Source organism: Paroedura picta, chromosome 11 (genome assembly GCF_049243985.1).
Source record: "Paroedura picta isolate Pp20150507F chromosome 11, Ppicta_v3.0, whole genome shotgun sequence".
NCBI classification, from domain to species: domain Eukaryota; kingdom Metazoa; phylum Chordata; class Lepidosauria; order Squamata; family Gekkonidae; genus Paroedura; species Paroedura picta.
The window spans coordinates 4,573,343-4,588,014 of NC_135379.1; the positions used below are offsets into that span (position 1 = coordinate 4,573,343).

Genomic DNA, 14,672 nt, shown 5'->3' on the forward strand with positions numbered 1-14,672 from the left:
GGGAGAGTACGAAGGCTCGATTATTCATGCTGAGCTGGACGTCTCGTCTCTAATGTTCCTTCTAGCCAGGTGGATGTCTTCTTAACAGCACTTGGCCCCGAGGCCGTGGACGTATCGATAGCCAAAGATCAAAATCCCATCGCTTTTCATAAATTATGCGGCCGCTTTTGTGTTAATGGATGCCGAAGGGGCCAAAAAAGAACAAGAAAAAAAGGGAGAGAAGAAGAAGCCACAGAGAGCAGAGGGGAAACTCTTGAGCTGATGCTCTTGGCCTCCTAAAGTAGCCATCCCGAGATGGGTTTACGATAGGTGAGGAATCCCTGGCTTTTCAGGGCATCAAGCAAAGGCACATTGGGGAGCCTGGAAGCTCCTAGAACGTTATGGCTCAGCCTCTGCCGAGCTTCACCCTGTGATTTTGATTTGCAACAGATGCCTTGCGATTCTCAACACGCTTTCTCTGGGGTTTCTTGACGGCCGTGGAAGGGTTTCCCAAATAGGTGGGAGTGGTAAGGCAGCAGACATGCAGTCTGAAAGCTCTGCCCATGAGGCTGGGAGTTTGATCCCAGCAGCCGGCTCAGGGTTGACTTAGCCTTCCATCCTTCCGAGGTCGGTAAAATGAGTACCCAGATTGCTGGGGGGTAAACGGTAATGACTGGGGAAGGCACTGGCAAACCACCCCGTATTGAGTCTGCCATGAAAACGCTGGAGGGTAAACATAGAATAATAGAGTTGGAAGGGACCCCCTGGGTCATCTAGTCCAACCCCCTGCACTAGGCAGGACACTCACAACCCTCTCGCTCATCCACTGTAACCTCTGTTGTGCTAAATTCTTGCTTCTTCAGTGGACTAACAGAGTCGCATAAGGAAATATCTACAAAAAGGGACTTCACAGTTTACAATTCTCCACCGTTTCAAAAGGTCTTTCCTAGAAACTCAGGATCTATCCAGGTAAATATTCCTGGATATTCATGATAACAGCAGTTAATTCTTAGAAATAAGAATCTAACATTAATTTTGTAAATCTCATTCTGAAAAGCTGAGTATAGCGTTTGAAAGAAACATTTCGATTTGGGATAACCCACACGTGGCTTTTCTAGCGCAGTGATTTCTGGTCTGTTGTGTTACCTCCACACACTGCGCCAATCTCCTCGCTGTGATTTTGTGTAACCGCCTGTAAATGGATGGAAATTTTTGAGAAAAACCTCTGGATCCGGGGCCTTTTTCCTGATAAGCAAACCCAAACAATTCAGGGATTGCCTTCTTCTCTGGAGTTCTGATTTCCCCTCCCTCTCCCAACCCCTTTCTTGCTTTCCCCCCAAGAACCAGGGCCTGGCCATTTTTATGCACCCCAACCCAGGGCCGTGGTGGAGTAATGCGCCTGTTTATTGGAAACCTGCAGGTGCTTTCAAAAGGGCCTTATCAGATCTTCTCGCTCTGCCTTGCATTAGCACTCAAGATTCACTTCAGGAACGGATCGCTTTCAGCCTCCCAAAGCTGCCGTTCATTAAGGAGGGAGTCGAGTGCTTTCAGAGCCGTCCTTTGCCGTGGAAGGGGAGCGGCAGGCAGCCGGAGGGAAGGAGCAGCCAGGAGAAGAAAGCGGCTGGGGGGCCGGGGGCATGGGCAGAGGGGGGGCAGCATGACCGGCCTTCGACAGGTTTGCCACGGAAGCCAGCCGATGACTGGAATGCAAAAAGGACCTTGGACAGGGGCTGGACAATGCCTCTTTCTGTACCTGGGACCTCCCCGTTAGAAGACGAAAAAGAGCTGGGGATTTGTACCCCACATTTTACTACTTGGAGTCTTAAAAGGGCTCACAATCGCCTTCCAGTCTGAGAGAGCCAGTTTGGTATAGTGGTTAGGAGTGTGGACTTCTAATCTGGCATGCTGGGTTTGATTCCCCGCTCCCCCACATGCAGCCAGCTGGGTGACCTTGGGCTCCCAACGGCACTGATAAAACTGTTCTGACCGGGCAGTGATATCAGGGCTCTCTCAGCCTCACCCACCTCACAGGGGGTCTGTTGTGGGGAGAGGAAAGGGAAGGTGACTGTAAGCCACTTTGAGCCTCCTTCGGGTAGGGAAAAGCGGCATATAAGAACCAACTCTTCTTCTTCTTCTTCTTCTTCCCTTCCACTCCCCACAATAGTCGCTCTGTGCGGGAAGTGAGGCGGAGAGAGCTCCCCAAAAGAAGGAGGCACGAGGTGGAATTCGCACCCGGGAATATGATTTGGCCGATGACAAAATGGCCGCTGCTCAGTGGCCTGCTTTTTACACCAACGGCCGTGAGGTTGTTTTGCCCCGTGAGGCCTTAACGACAGCTTAGAACGCACGGCGGCGAAACCGCGCACAAAGCGATCCAGATGGAGAGCGGCATCAGGGCCGATCACGTCCGCTGATTAAACGGGGCCGTGATTGCAGCACTTAGAAAAGAGCCGGTTCCACTTCTTCGCCGGCTAGGAAAGCTGGAAGGTTTTCTTCTCAGGCCTTTCTTTTAACATTTATCTTAATGGCCTCCTTTGCAAAAGGTCTCAATAGCCACTTTCCCCTGCCTTTGGTGGTAAAGAGCCAGCAGTTCTATTGTCCTTTTACTTCTTTATGGCTTGAACACTATTATGAAATCCCCCATCTTCTTTCCCCCTCTATCCTGTAGGGGCCTGAAACAGGGAACCTTTCCAGTGATATCTTGCATTTGAAACTCCTCGGAGTGGGCTTTTGTTCCTGAATTCTGTCTCATTCCCCCCTCCCTTTTTATCCTTGAAATGGAGCAACCCCATCTTCCGTACAGAAAACTAATCCCAGTGGATAATGCTGGATGCTTTTATTTTTAAAATATAACTTAAATCGAAGGTTTTAACAAATTTCCGGGACGTGGCCCCTGCTTAAAAACAATGCTTGTTTAAATCTGAATTTGTTAACGGCTACGCTTCTTCAACTGGAACCAGAGTTATTGACCATTGTGCTAGTTTTCTGTAAGAGAGAACATGGGGAGAGGTTCAGCCATCAACATTTAGTCATGTGTCTTCTGGCAAGGGGCTCATGGGAATTGTAGTCCGTGGGCATCTGGAGAGCCACAGTTTTGGCTACTCCTGCTAGATGGATATATGAAGCTATGTGGTTACTCTTGCGACAAGATGGGCCTACTCAGACCTGCAGGCCTTGTTCCACCCTGCCCTCCAAAGTATCTCCAACACCTGGAAAGACTTTTCTTTCTCTCCCAGGTAACCCACCGGTGCCACCATGTGACCTTTGTAAGGTATTGCTCGCTGGGATGGTCAGGACTCCCAGCTTCCGTTCCAAGTTCTGAGGCCTTTGCTCTGTGCCACACCTCTGAGCCCCATCCCCTCCCAAGGCTTAGAAAGATCTGGTGGTGACTGGTGGGAAAGGCCTTCACCTGGGTGCTGTTGTCCATCACTGTAGACCAGGGGTAGTCAAACTGCGGCCCTCCAGATGTCCATGGACCTCAATTCCCATGAGCCCCTGCCAGCGTTTGCTGGCAGGGGCTCATGGGAATTGAGGTCCATGGACATCTGGAGGGCCACAGTTTGACTCCCCCTGCTGTAGACGAAACTGACCTTCCAAGAGCATTGCTTTAACTCAGGGTTGGGCATCTCCATGCGTTCATGATTGAAATCAATCCGGAAGGTGGCGCAGTTCAAGATGGATCTTGACAAATTGGAACGCGTCCGGTGATGGGCGACAGAGATGGGCACCAGGGATGGCTGCGGGGTTGTGATCCGCACATGATGTGGAGAGCTTAAGAGAGTTGGGGGTGTGTAGCTCGGAGAAGAGGAGGGCAAGGGGTGATGGGAGAGTTGTGCTTAACTATGTCAAAGGGGGACATGTTGAAGAGGGGGCAGGCCTAGGAGCAATGGGTTCAACCTCCGGGAAAGTGGGTTCTGCTTCAAATATTAGGAAGCATTTCCCGATGGCAGGAGCTGTTCGTAGATGGAATATGCGGCCTCGGAGGGTGGAGGAGACGCTTTCATTGGATGTATTTTGGAAGAGATTGGATGAGCACCTGTCAGGAAGGTGTGGTCTTTAAGTCCCCGAGAAAGTGGGGGCCGGATTGGGTGGCCCTTGGCGGTCTCTTCCGGCTCCGTGTGCGATTCTGTAGGCCAGCCAGGGTCAAGGAAAGCAGCATTATAGTTTATGTTTTTCTGGAGGTGAGACTTGAGGGAATACAACAGAAAATAGCTTTTCTTCCCGGAGTGACCTATCTCTGAACTGCCGTCTCTCACATTTCGTTTCAGTCCTTCACCCTGGCCTTACCACAGTCGAAGAACTTTGAATATATCCTGAAGCCGGTTCATAGTGTGCTGGGCTATCCAGATTGGCATTGCCCGCAGTCCACGGCCAAGAGAGCTCTGCGAGAACTGTAATGTGCCCAAGTTCATGCAGTTTGCCTCAGGTCTTCAAGTGGCTGATGATCGCCAGTGGAATTGAAGCATTTTAAGTAAAAGACCTTGGGTTTTGTTTTTTGTTTTTTTTTACAAAAGAACTCGTGTTTTTATACACCCGAAGGTGTCACAAAGTGGCTTACAATCGCCTTCCCTTCCTCTCCCCACAAGAGACAACCTGTGAAGTAGGTCAGGCTAAGAGAGCTCTGAGAGAACTGCTCTGCAAGAACAGCCCTAAGAGGGACTGTGACTGGCCCGAGCTCACCCAGCTAGCTGAATGTGGTGGAGGAGGTGTGCAATTCAAACCCAGTTCCCCCCCTCTTAACCACTACACCCCGATGGAACTCTGTTCCCCTGTTCGGTGTGGGCCAACCCACCAACCGAGGATTGTGCCTGTAATCTGGGAGATAAGCATAAGCATTCCCAAGGAGGTGGTGCTGATGAACTGTGAACAATTGTCTGATTGCATCTGCTCTTCAATGCGGGGAAGCCGATTGCTGGGAAAAACAGGGCCGACTGCGAGTACCTGACTCAAGAGGATGGGGGGGGGGGGGGCAAGGCAGGCCGGAATGACATCCACGCTGCCCCAGATTTGGGTTATTTTTTACTGGAATTGATCTCCATTGCCAAGGTTAAAAGAACGATATTCAAAAATGCCCTTCAAGGAATGTTCCAGACAAGGAAAGGCAAGTCGGAATGAAAATAAGGCGGCTCGTAGTGGGGCGGGGTGAGGGTGGTCTCCGTCCACCAGGAACGGGTGGTCAGGTGGAGCCTGAAGGCTTCCTCGGAGACAAAATGACTCCCCCGAGGCCATCGGATGTTGCCCAGGGGCCACGTTGGGAGAGGAGTCCCCAGAAAAGACAATCAGGCCAGGGCAGGGGGGAGGTGGCAGGAAAGGGGGATGACCCACCGTGAGCTGGACGGCCTCCGTCAAGGAAGACTCGCCCCTCCATCTGGAGGACCTGCTAGCGAGAGGAAGTTTTGGAGGCCAGCATGGAGTGGTGGTTAAGGTGGGTGGCCTGGAGAACTGGGCTTGATTCCCCATCCCTTGGGCCAGTCACCGTTCCTCTTAGAACTGTTCCATACATACTGAACAGGAAACTCTCTCCTACCTCACATGGAGAGGAAACAAGGGTGATTGTCAGCCCCTCTGAGACCCGTGAGGCCTTCTGGGGGACCTTGGGCCCAACACAGTTCTCTCAGAGCTCCCTCAGCCTCACCTTCCTTACAGGGTGCCTGTTGCTGGGAGAGGAAGGCGATGGTCAGCCCCTTTGATACACATGAGGCTGCCTGGGTGACCTTGGGCTGTGGCTCCCCCTGGTTGCATGGCCAGAGGTTGAGACTCCTCTGCTTCTCCAAGGACTTACCGGGATGGTCTTGATTTCTGCTCCCTAAGCCCCTTGAGGTGGAGGAAGAGGGTCTCAAACAGGCAGCAGATTTCGTGGCTATCATTGCTAGAGCCTCAGGGGAAGCTCCGGGATGTCAGGGTGGAGCTGGAGCTGTGTTTTGCTGGCCCAGAAGGTCCAGTGGCCAGAGGTGACTCCCTCCCAACACAGGAAGGCTTAAAGGCCTTTCCAGGAATGAAAGAAATTGTTCTTGGGCATCGGGAGCAGCTAGAAACTATTTCCCATCACCGGATACTTGCTGAAGCCAGGCGTGATAATGACGTGGGCTTGCTGGGGAGCCGTTCCTAGATTTCTTGCATGCGTTTTTAAACGACCTCAGTGTTCGTTTTATGGATTGTCTCTGGTTTTGATGTCATTCGTAATCCCAAACACCAGCTTTGGTTTATCCATGGAGCATGGACTAGGGGCCTCGTACTTCTAGGGGCCCCGCACGGTTCCTTCCCCCCACGGATCAGGGCCGTAGTCTCTTACCTCCCCTCCTTTGCCCTCTTTAAGGACACTTGGGGCGACACGCCTTTCCGCTGCTGCCAGCTCGGGCCCCGCAAGTCCTTAAACTGGCTTTGGTGTCCTTAAACTGTCCTCCATGAAGTCCTTAAACTGGCTCCATGAATCCTCAGGCCGCTCCTGCCAACCACCTGGGGTTGAGGGGAGGGGGAATGAATTAAAGTCCTGCCAGTCCAGGTAGACTATGCTGATTCCGGTGGGTCTGATTCTGCAGGAGGCAGCGTTGTGTGTGGGGGGGTCAGTATCGGCCCATCCTTGGGGGACCTGCCCTGGTTTTGGAGAAGAATCGAAACGGGGGGCCCTTTGTCGGCTCGATCGATCCCATTGCAAAAACCCGCCGGCGCTGGCAGGTATGAACCCGAGATGGCCTGGATCATTGCTTTGGAAAGGGAGACTTGGCTGCAGGGGACTGAAATGCTTCACGTTGCGGCCGAATGCCTGTGGCCAGCCAGGGTGGCTCCTGGAGACATTAAGGTCGCAGCTTACGGGCGAAATGTCCACCGATGAGGGAGGGGCGCGGAATAAATAGGGGCTGCAGCCAAGTTATCAAGCGCAGACTGCCGCTCATCTCAATACAGACTAATATATTTTGACCTTTGGCTTCCAGCACTAAGAATCACATGGGTGCATTGACGGCTTTAGAGGGGATTAGACAGATTCAAGGAGGATCGGACGGTCAGTGGCCACTAGCCATGGGCACCGAGGGGAACCGTCTGGATCCCAGAGTCGGGGGGAGATGTCAGGGGAAGGCCTCGGCCTCTGTTCCCTATTATTGGCTGGCCACTCAGGGAGACACACACGAACCCCCAAGAAGCTGCTTTAGACCAGGGGTAGTCAACCTGTGGTCCTCCAGATGTCCATGGACTACAATTCCCATGAGCCACTGCCAGCAAATGCTGCTTTAGACCAGGGGTAGTCAACCTGTGGTCCTCCAGATGTCCACGGACTGCAATTCCCTGCTCCTCCACATGCAGCCAGCGGGAAGACCTTGGGCTAGTCACAGTCCTGTCAGATCTGTTTTCACAGAGCAGTTTCTCTCAGAGCTCTCTGCACCCCACCTCGCTCACAGGGTGACTGTTGTGGGGAGAGGAAGGGAAGGCGATTGTAAGCCACTTTGAGACTCCTTCGGGTAGTGAAAAGCGGGATATAAAAGCCAACTCTTCTTCTTCTCTATCACCAGGTGCCTGGGTTTTTTTGGGGGGAGGGGGATGCTGGGAACTGAAACTGGGGAATTCTGCATGCCCATGGGCCACTGGTCTGATCCAGCAGGGCTCTTCTTATGTACCCCTTGGTTACTAGGCAGGAGAAGGGTGTAGGGATGGTTGGCTTGGTGGTTAGTTAGTACCGCAGGGGTCCTGACTTCTTCCTACGTCAAAGATTTTCCTCGATGCGTAGTAAAGCAGGGGTAGTCAACCTGTGGTCCTCCAGATGTCCATGGACTACAATTCCCATGAGCCCCTGCCAGCAACTGCTGGCAGGACCACGGGTTGACTACCCCTGTGGTAAATGCTGAAGGAAGGCATTGCCATCTGTCCCCCCTCTGGAAAAGGTCACAGGATTCCCAGACAGATTCTGTCCTCTTCCCTTCCCTCTGCATTTTCTAGACCTTCCAGCTCTTCCCGTGCATTTCAGGAGCGAAAGCCAGCCGGACAGATGCACAGAGGCCTGGGTTGTTGTTATATAAGAATGGCACGGATATTTGTTTGTGCGCGCTCCGTTCCTTAGCAAACGTTGTGAGCTGTTAATTTGGAGCAGATGTACGTTGGGGATGGGAGGTTATGCTCAGAGAAGGGTTGGCAGGGTAGGGATTTGGGGAAAACAAAATGCTGAGTCTGTCAGGGTGACGGCGGAGAATAGGTGGAGGCCGGGGAATGGCAAAGCAGAGGGGAGACGAAGGTGAAGGTCTTTGCACGGGGCAGACGGCAGGCATGCCTCACCCGGTCACGTTAAACTTCAAGGCCAGATTTGTTACCCGTCCAAGACTGAAATGGACACATTCTGAAAGAACAGGTGGTGTCAGTTCTACTGTACTTTCCTGGAGAATTTGGAGACAACGCTTGGTGCAGTGGGTTTGATTCCCCACCCCTCCTCCACATGCAGCCAGCTGGGTGATGTTGGGCTAGCCAGAGTCCTGTTAGACCTGTTGTCACAGAGCAGTTTCTCTCAGAGCTCTCTCAGCCCCACCTCCCTCACAGGGTGTCTGTCGTGGGGAGAGGAAAGGGAAGGCGAATGTAAGCTGCTTTGAGACTCCTTCGGGTAGAGGAAAGCAGCATATAGCAACCAACTCTTCTTCTTCAGTAATATCAGGGCTCTCTCAGCCTCACCTCCCTCACAGGGTGTCTGTTGTGGGGAGAAGAAAGGGAAGGAGATTGGAAGCCACTTTGAGACTCCTTCAGGTGGTGAAAAGCAGGGTAGCTAAACCAATATATAATGAGGATATTTAGGAAAGTCACAGAAGCAGGTGAGCGCATGCACAGGTTTTAAGTCCACATGCAGGGATGCTAAATTCTCCGCCAACACATTTCTGCGCATTAATCATTACAACCAGTGAAACGGGCCTGTTCCTAATCAGGGCCTATCAACTCCCTTGGTGTAAAAAATGGAGACTGCTCTCTAGCTGGTCCAAAGTGAGAGCCCGCCCTCCCAAGCAGCCATTTCCTCCCGGGGAACTGAGCTCTGTTGTCCTGGAGATGAACTGTGACTCCATGTGATCTCCAGGTCCCACCTGGAGTCTGGCATCCCTAGGCCCAACTGCAAAGGCATTCTGATTTATCTATTTATTTATTTGTGGGATTTTTATGCTGCCGCTCCCAGCAAAGTGGCTCGCGGCGGTTTACAACAGTGTCATAAAAACAATATACAATATAGAAACGATACAACCGGGAGCTTGTTCCACCAGGTAGGGGCCAGGACCGAAAAGGCCCTGACCCAGGTCGAGGCCAGGCGTACCTCTGGGGGCCCGGGACAGTCAGCGGATTCCTGTTCCTGTTGTTTTTTATATCCCCCACAATGCCCGGAGCTCTTTCAGCAAAGTTGACTTCAAGTTTTAGGCACTTCACTTCTCTAGTTTCCAGTTGTTCTCGGTAGATATTGAAAAGTGTGTTTTTATATTAGTCATCAAATCGCAGGAAAGGTCTCGCTGAAGGACCCCGGTTTTATTGCATCTCTTTTCCAGGAGACTTTCAAGGCACATTTTGCTACATAAAAGAAACGAGTGGATTCCCTCTCCCCTATTTATCAAATGTCATTGATGGAAAGTGAAATGTCACCTGCGTGGAAAGGCAGCCGGGTTCACAGCGCCGTGATATTAAAAGCAAGGGCCCCGATCCCACACTTTGATCTGACAAAGGCAGCGTTGACTCTTGACCGAAGGAGGAAAAAACTAGGCTAGAATTGGGCTGTCAGCTCCAGGTTGGGGAAAACCCGGAGGATTTAGGGGTGGAGTCCGCAGGAGGCGGGGTTTGGAGAGGGGAGGGGCTTCAGGGTTGGGTTGCCAGTTCTGGGTTACAAAATACCTGGAGGCTTTGGGCATCCCTCGTTCCTTAAGATGGGAGCCCTGTCAGAGGATGCCTGTCTTAGGGTTGCCAGCTTTGGGCTGGGAAATATCTGGAATTTTTGGGGATGGAGCCAGGAGTGGGTGGGGTTTGGGGTGGAGAGGCACCTAAGCGTGGCACAATGGTATGGAGCCCTCCCTCCAACACAGCCATTTGTCCATGGGAATCATAGAATCATAGAGTTGGAAGGGGCCATGCAGGCCATCTAGTCCAGCCCCCTGCTCAACGCAGGATCAGCCCAAATTGATCTGTACCATCTGGAGATGAGCTATAATGCCACGGGATCCCCAGATCCCTACTTCAGTGGTGTATAATATCATACAGTCCACCTTCTAAGTGGCTATTTTTTCCATGGGAAATGATCTCTGTTGCCTGGAGATGAACTGAAATCTCTGTAGGCGGCCCATTCCACAGCTGAACTATTCTCTTGTGAAAATTTTTTTCCTGATATCTAGCTGCTTCCGTTTATACCCATTACTGTGAGTCCTGCCCTTTGCTGCCAACAAGACCTGTTCACTGCCCTCCTCCTAGGGATAACCTTTCAGATCCTTCAAGAGAGCCCTCCTGTCCCCTCTCCATCTTCTCTTCTCCAGGCTGGACATTCCCAACTCCCTCAGCCTTTCCTCATAGGGCGTGGTTCCCCAGGCCCTGGATCATCCTCACCATTCTCCTCTGCACCCCTCTTCCTTTTGTCCACCTGCTTTTTGGAGCGAGGCCTCCAGAACTGCACCCAGGACTCCAAGTGGGGGTCCGACCAATTCAGCGGGACAATGACGCCTTGTGATTTTGATGTTTGCAAAAAGGATTCGTGTGAACTAGATCCAGGCGTACATGTATTCCTAGATCCAGGCGTACATGTATTCCAGGCGTACATGTATTCCTACTCTGGTTGAATGAGGCAGAGAAGCGATTGGGGGGGGGGAAAGGGGGGAAAGGAAGGAAAAAGCGTATGGACGTTGTTTTCCTTTGATGTGCCTGCAATCGATAACAATCTAATGAGTCCGCCGTAAAACAAAGTTGGGACGGGGAGAATTGACAATTCGAAGGGCCTCTCAGTTCATACAAATTGAGTCAATAAATACTTGCTTTGTCATGCTGGGACCTGCTCAAGCTTTGTTTGCTGACACACTTGTGGGGGTTGTGGAGAAGAATGGCGGGGAATTAGCCCGGACCGATTGCTGCACGGTTGGGTTTGCGGTTTTCCCGTGGGGAGGCCATCAGGTCACGATCGGGGAGGCCGGCATGGAATACACGGAATCTTCGAGCGATTCCTCAAGCAAAATTGATGGGGGGAGGACACCATGCAATGGACAACGAGCGACACTGAAGCCTGGGGAATTTCTGTCCGGTGCGGGGGAGGGCAGGGGAGAGCAATACCCTAGGATCCACCCTCCCAAGCAGCCATTTTCTCCAGGGGAACTGGAGATGAGCTGAAATTCCAAGAGATCCCCAGGTCCCGCCTGGAGGCTGGCATCCCTACTCTCCCCTCCTCCACATCACCCTCCCAACAGTCCAGGGGAAAGGGTTGAACTGAAGCTAAATGGCTGCCCACGGGTCATCTTCTGAGTGTCGAGGCTGAGCGAGGATCCGGCATAGCCCAGCGGAGATGGATTGGCTTGATACAGGAAGCCCACAGCCCTCTGGTTGCAGGATCTGAGCAGGATGCGAGATCTACTAACCAGGGGCTACTTGGGTGGGAGGTCATTCATTCATAGGGTCACCATAATTGGAAGCGACTTGATGGGACGTAAGCCGACCAAACTCCTCCTCTGGACAAAAGAAGAAATGGGTTTTGTACCACATTTTTTACTGCCCAAAGGAGTGTCAAGAGTACCTTACAATTGCTTACCCTTCCTACCCAGCCAGCTGGGTGACCTTGGGATCATCACAACCCTGATAGTGCTGCCCTCGCAAAGCAGTCCTGTAAGAGCAGGATGCTTTAGGATGCTTAGGGCTAATCCTGCGTTCAGCAGGGGGTTGGACTAGATGGCCTGTATGGCCCCTGCCAACTCTATGATTCTATGATTCTATGATTCTAAGAGCAGCGGTGTTTAATCTAGACGAGCCGGGTTTGATTCCTCCCTCCTCCTCCACGTACAGCCAACTGGGTGACTTTGGACTAGTCTCAGCCCTGTTAGAGCTGTTCTCACAGAGCAGTCTTGGCCAGGCTCTCTCAGCCCCACCTACCTCACAGGATGCCAGTTGTGGGGAGAGGAAGGCAAAGCAACCATAAGCTGCTTTGAGTCTCGTTTTGACGCGGAAAAGTGTGGTATAAAACCCAACTCTTCTGCTTCTGCTTATGAGCACCTAACTATAATAAACATCTGGATTTAAACTGTTTATTAATTCATTTATTTTTGCAGCTCAACTGCTTAGGCTCCTAACTTGCCTTGTGAGGTTGGGACCTTGTTTCCCTGTTTGAGGGCTTCCAAGCCACTAAAGACCCGTCCGTGCGGTGCTTAGTGAAACGGGGGTTAGCTGAGCAGCCGTCCCCCGACTTCACTTGTGGGCTTCCCCCGTGAATTTAAGGTCGCTGCCCAGACTCGCCGCTCCGCTCTTCATGCTTATTAGCCTCTCCTGCCTGGCTCCTGACGTCTCCCTCTCTCTTGGTGTCTCCACAGCCGTTTTTCACTATTAGGAACGGAGGCCGGGACAAAGACGAATCAGGATGAAAAGATGGCCGACTTCCTGTTGCCACTGGGTTCCAACAGCTTCCACCGCTTCACGCCCGAGTCCCTGGCGGCGATCAAGAAGCGGATTGCGGAGAAGATCGCCAGGAACGCCAAGCAGGAGTACAGGGAGCAGGCGGCCGACGAAGACAAGCCTCGGCCCCAGTTTGACTTGCAGGCGGGCAAGAAGCTCCCGGACCTCTACGGCTCTCCTCCATCGGAGCTCGTTGGGGAACCCCTGGAGGACATGGACCCTTACTACAGCGATCATAAGGTTCAATCCGCCATTTCCCCCCCCCCCCCCGTCCTCGTGGTTTTTTAAAGATGGCGGAGGAGCGGGCGGAGGAGAGGCTGTGGAGTCCCCCTCGCCTTCCGTTTTCCTTTCCGAGTGGCAAAGATTCCTTCCGGGTTGCAGGAGGTGAACGGGGACAAGCGACAAATAATAATAATATGATAAATGCATTCTTCTAGCCCGCCCTTCTCGGTTGACTCAGGGCGGGTAACGTCAAATGCCAAATGTGTTAAGATTAGGTCGCTGGGGGAGAGGGGAAAGCACCTCTTTTAAGCTTAGGTGGAGAAGGTGGGATTCATGCATAGTGGGGGAATTGTCATATTTCTGGGAAGTGTTGCCTGGGTCATGTGTATCTGGTTCAGATTTGGGGAGATAAGATAATAAGCCATCCCCTACGACAGGGGTAGTCAAACTGCGGCCCTCCAGATGTCCATGGACCAAAATTCCCAGGAGCCCTTGCCAGCATTCGCCAGCGAATGCTGGCAAGGGCTCCTGGGAATTGTAGTCCATGGACATCTGGAGGGCCGCAATTTGACTACCCCTGCCCTACAACTTTGCCATGTCCCTGAGAATGGCTGCTCATTAGTTCCCGTGGATTGCTGGTGAGCTAATAGGGTAAACGAAAAAGGTTTTAGTTTTTGGTTTCCTTAAGTGATGCGGGGGAAACGCCTCACTTTTTAAAAAGGTCCTCACCTGGTTGGAATTCTGTTAGAGGTACAGGAGGAGGACTAGTATAGAAGTGACTGCCTAATCAACTGCACAACACACTTTGAGTCCAGGAGAACCATAAAAGCAACCAAGGTGTGAGCCTTCTCGTGCAATTCTTCAGACAATGAAATGGAAACCACCACTCTACACATATAAGATGAGAGTAATTAAGCAGTCATTTAGTAATTTTGAATTACTCTGTTCTACAACTGGGAATGCATCTGCCATGAATTGCTAATCTTGACATTTTCATTCCCTCGACTGTGTTTTTTCAAACTGGAGTTGAACCCAAACTGGAGTTGATAAGCCTGATGACCTTACAAACTTCCTAGCAAGGCTCTGGAATCTGCTAAACGTCTTGATTATACTGCAGATTTGTCGGACGTCTTCATGATGCTGCTTGCTAACTTACTGCGCATTTTCTCTCTCGTTATATCTGCAGTCTGGTGATTTCCATGTCATTGTCGGAAGTGTGCATGCACACGAAAGCTCAGGCCTTGAATAAAACTTTCTTAGTTTTCACAGTGCTCCTGGACTCAAACTGTGTTCTGCTACTTCAGAACAACATGGCCGAATGGTCTGAAAGCACTACTGTCCTCACCGCACACACTTCTGTGGTCACATCCTCCTAGATGCGGACAGAAGTGACCTCCTGATCCTGGCTTCTCGCTCTCTTTCTCCCCTTCCCCATGACCATTCCTTGCAATCTCTTCCTCCTCCTTTGCACGGGTGGGAGCCTGCCTCCTTAGGAGAACGTATAAAATCATCCAGGAATTCTAATATCGATTCTTGGTTTGTGCTTTTTAAATTGGTGTTTTGCGTGATTTTTTGTCTTTTAAAAAAACTGAAAAACCACATTGAGTTGTTCCATTGTTAATCTCATTGCAGTATCTAAGTGTTCTAAATTAATCTGTCGAAAAGCAAGGGAAGGCATCATTTGGGAGGAGGGACGAAACGGGTTGAGTGTGTGTGTGTGTGTGTATTCTGTGGTTCCATGCCTGCCTTTCTCTTGTTTAGTTCCACCCAGGTGTGATGCTGGGGCTGGGAAAGAATAATGCTCACTAAACATGGAGTGTGGGAAGGGGGGAAGCATCCCCCACCCACCCACTCCTCCCTGTCCTCCAAATTGTATCTCCTCCTTGCTT

General features: G+C 51.5%; 1 protein-coding gene across 17 annotated transcripts in view; it reads left to right on the top strand.

The window, feature by feature from the left end:
• Positions 1-14,672, top strand: part of LOC143820810 (sodium channel protein type 5 subunit alpha-like) — a 245,193-nt gene that overhangs the window by 41,524 nt on the left and 188,997 nt on the right. For all 17 annotated transcript variants that reach the window (XM_077304089.1, XM_077304071.1, XM_077304078.1 and 14 more), the window contains one exon: positions 12,480-12,801. In XM_077304089.1, coding sequence (XP_077160204.1) covers positions 12,535-12,801 — 267 coding nt within the window. In that variant the 5' untranslated portion in view covers positions 12,480-12,534. The remainder of the gene's footprint in view (positions 1-12,479; positions 12,802-14,672) is intronic.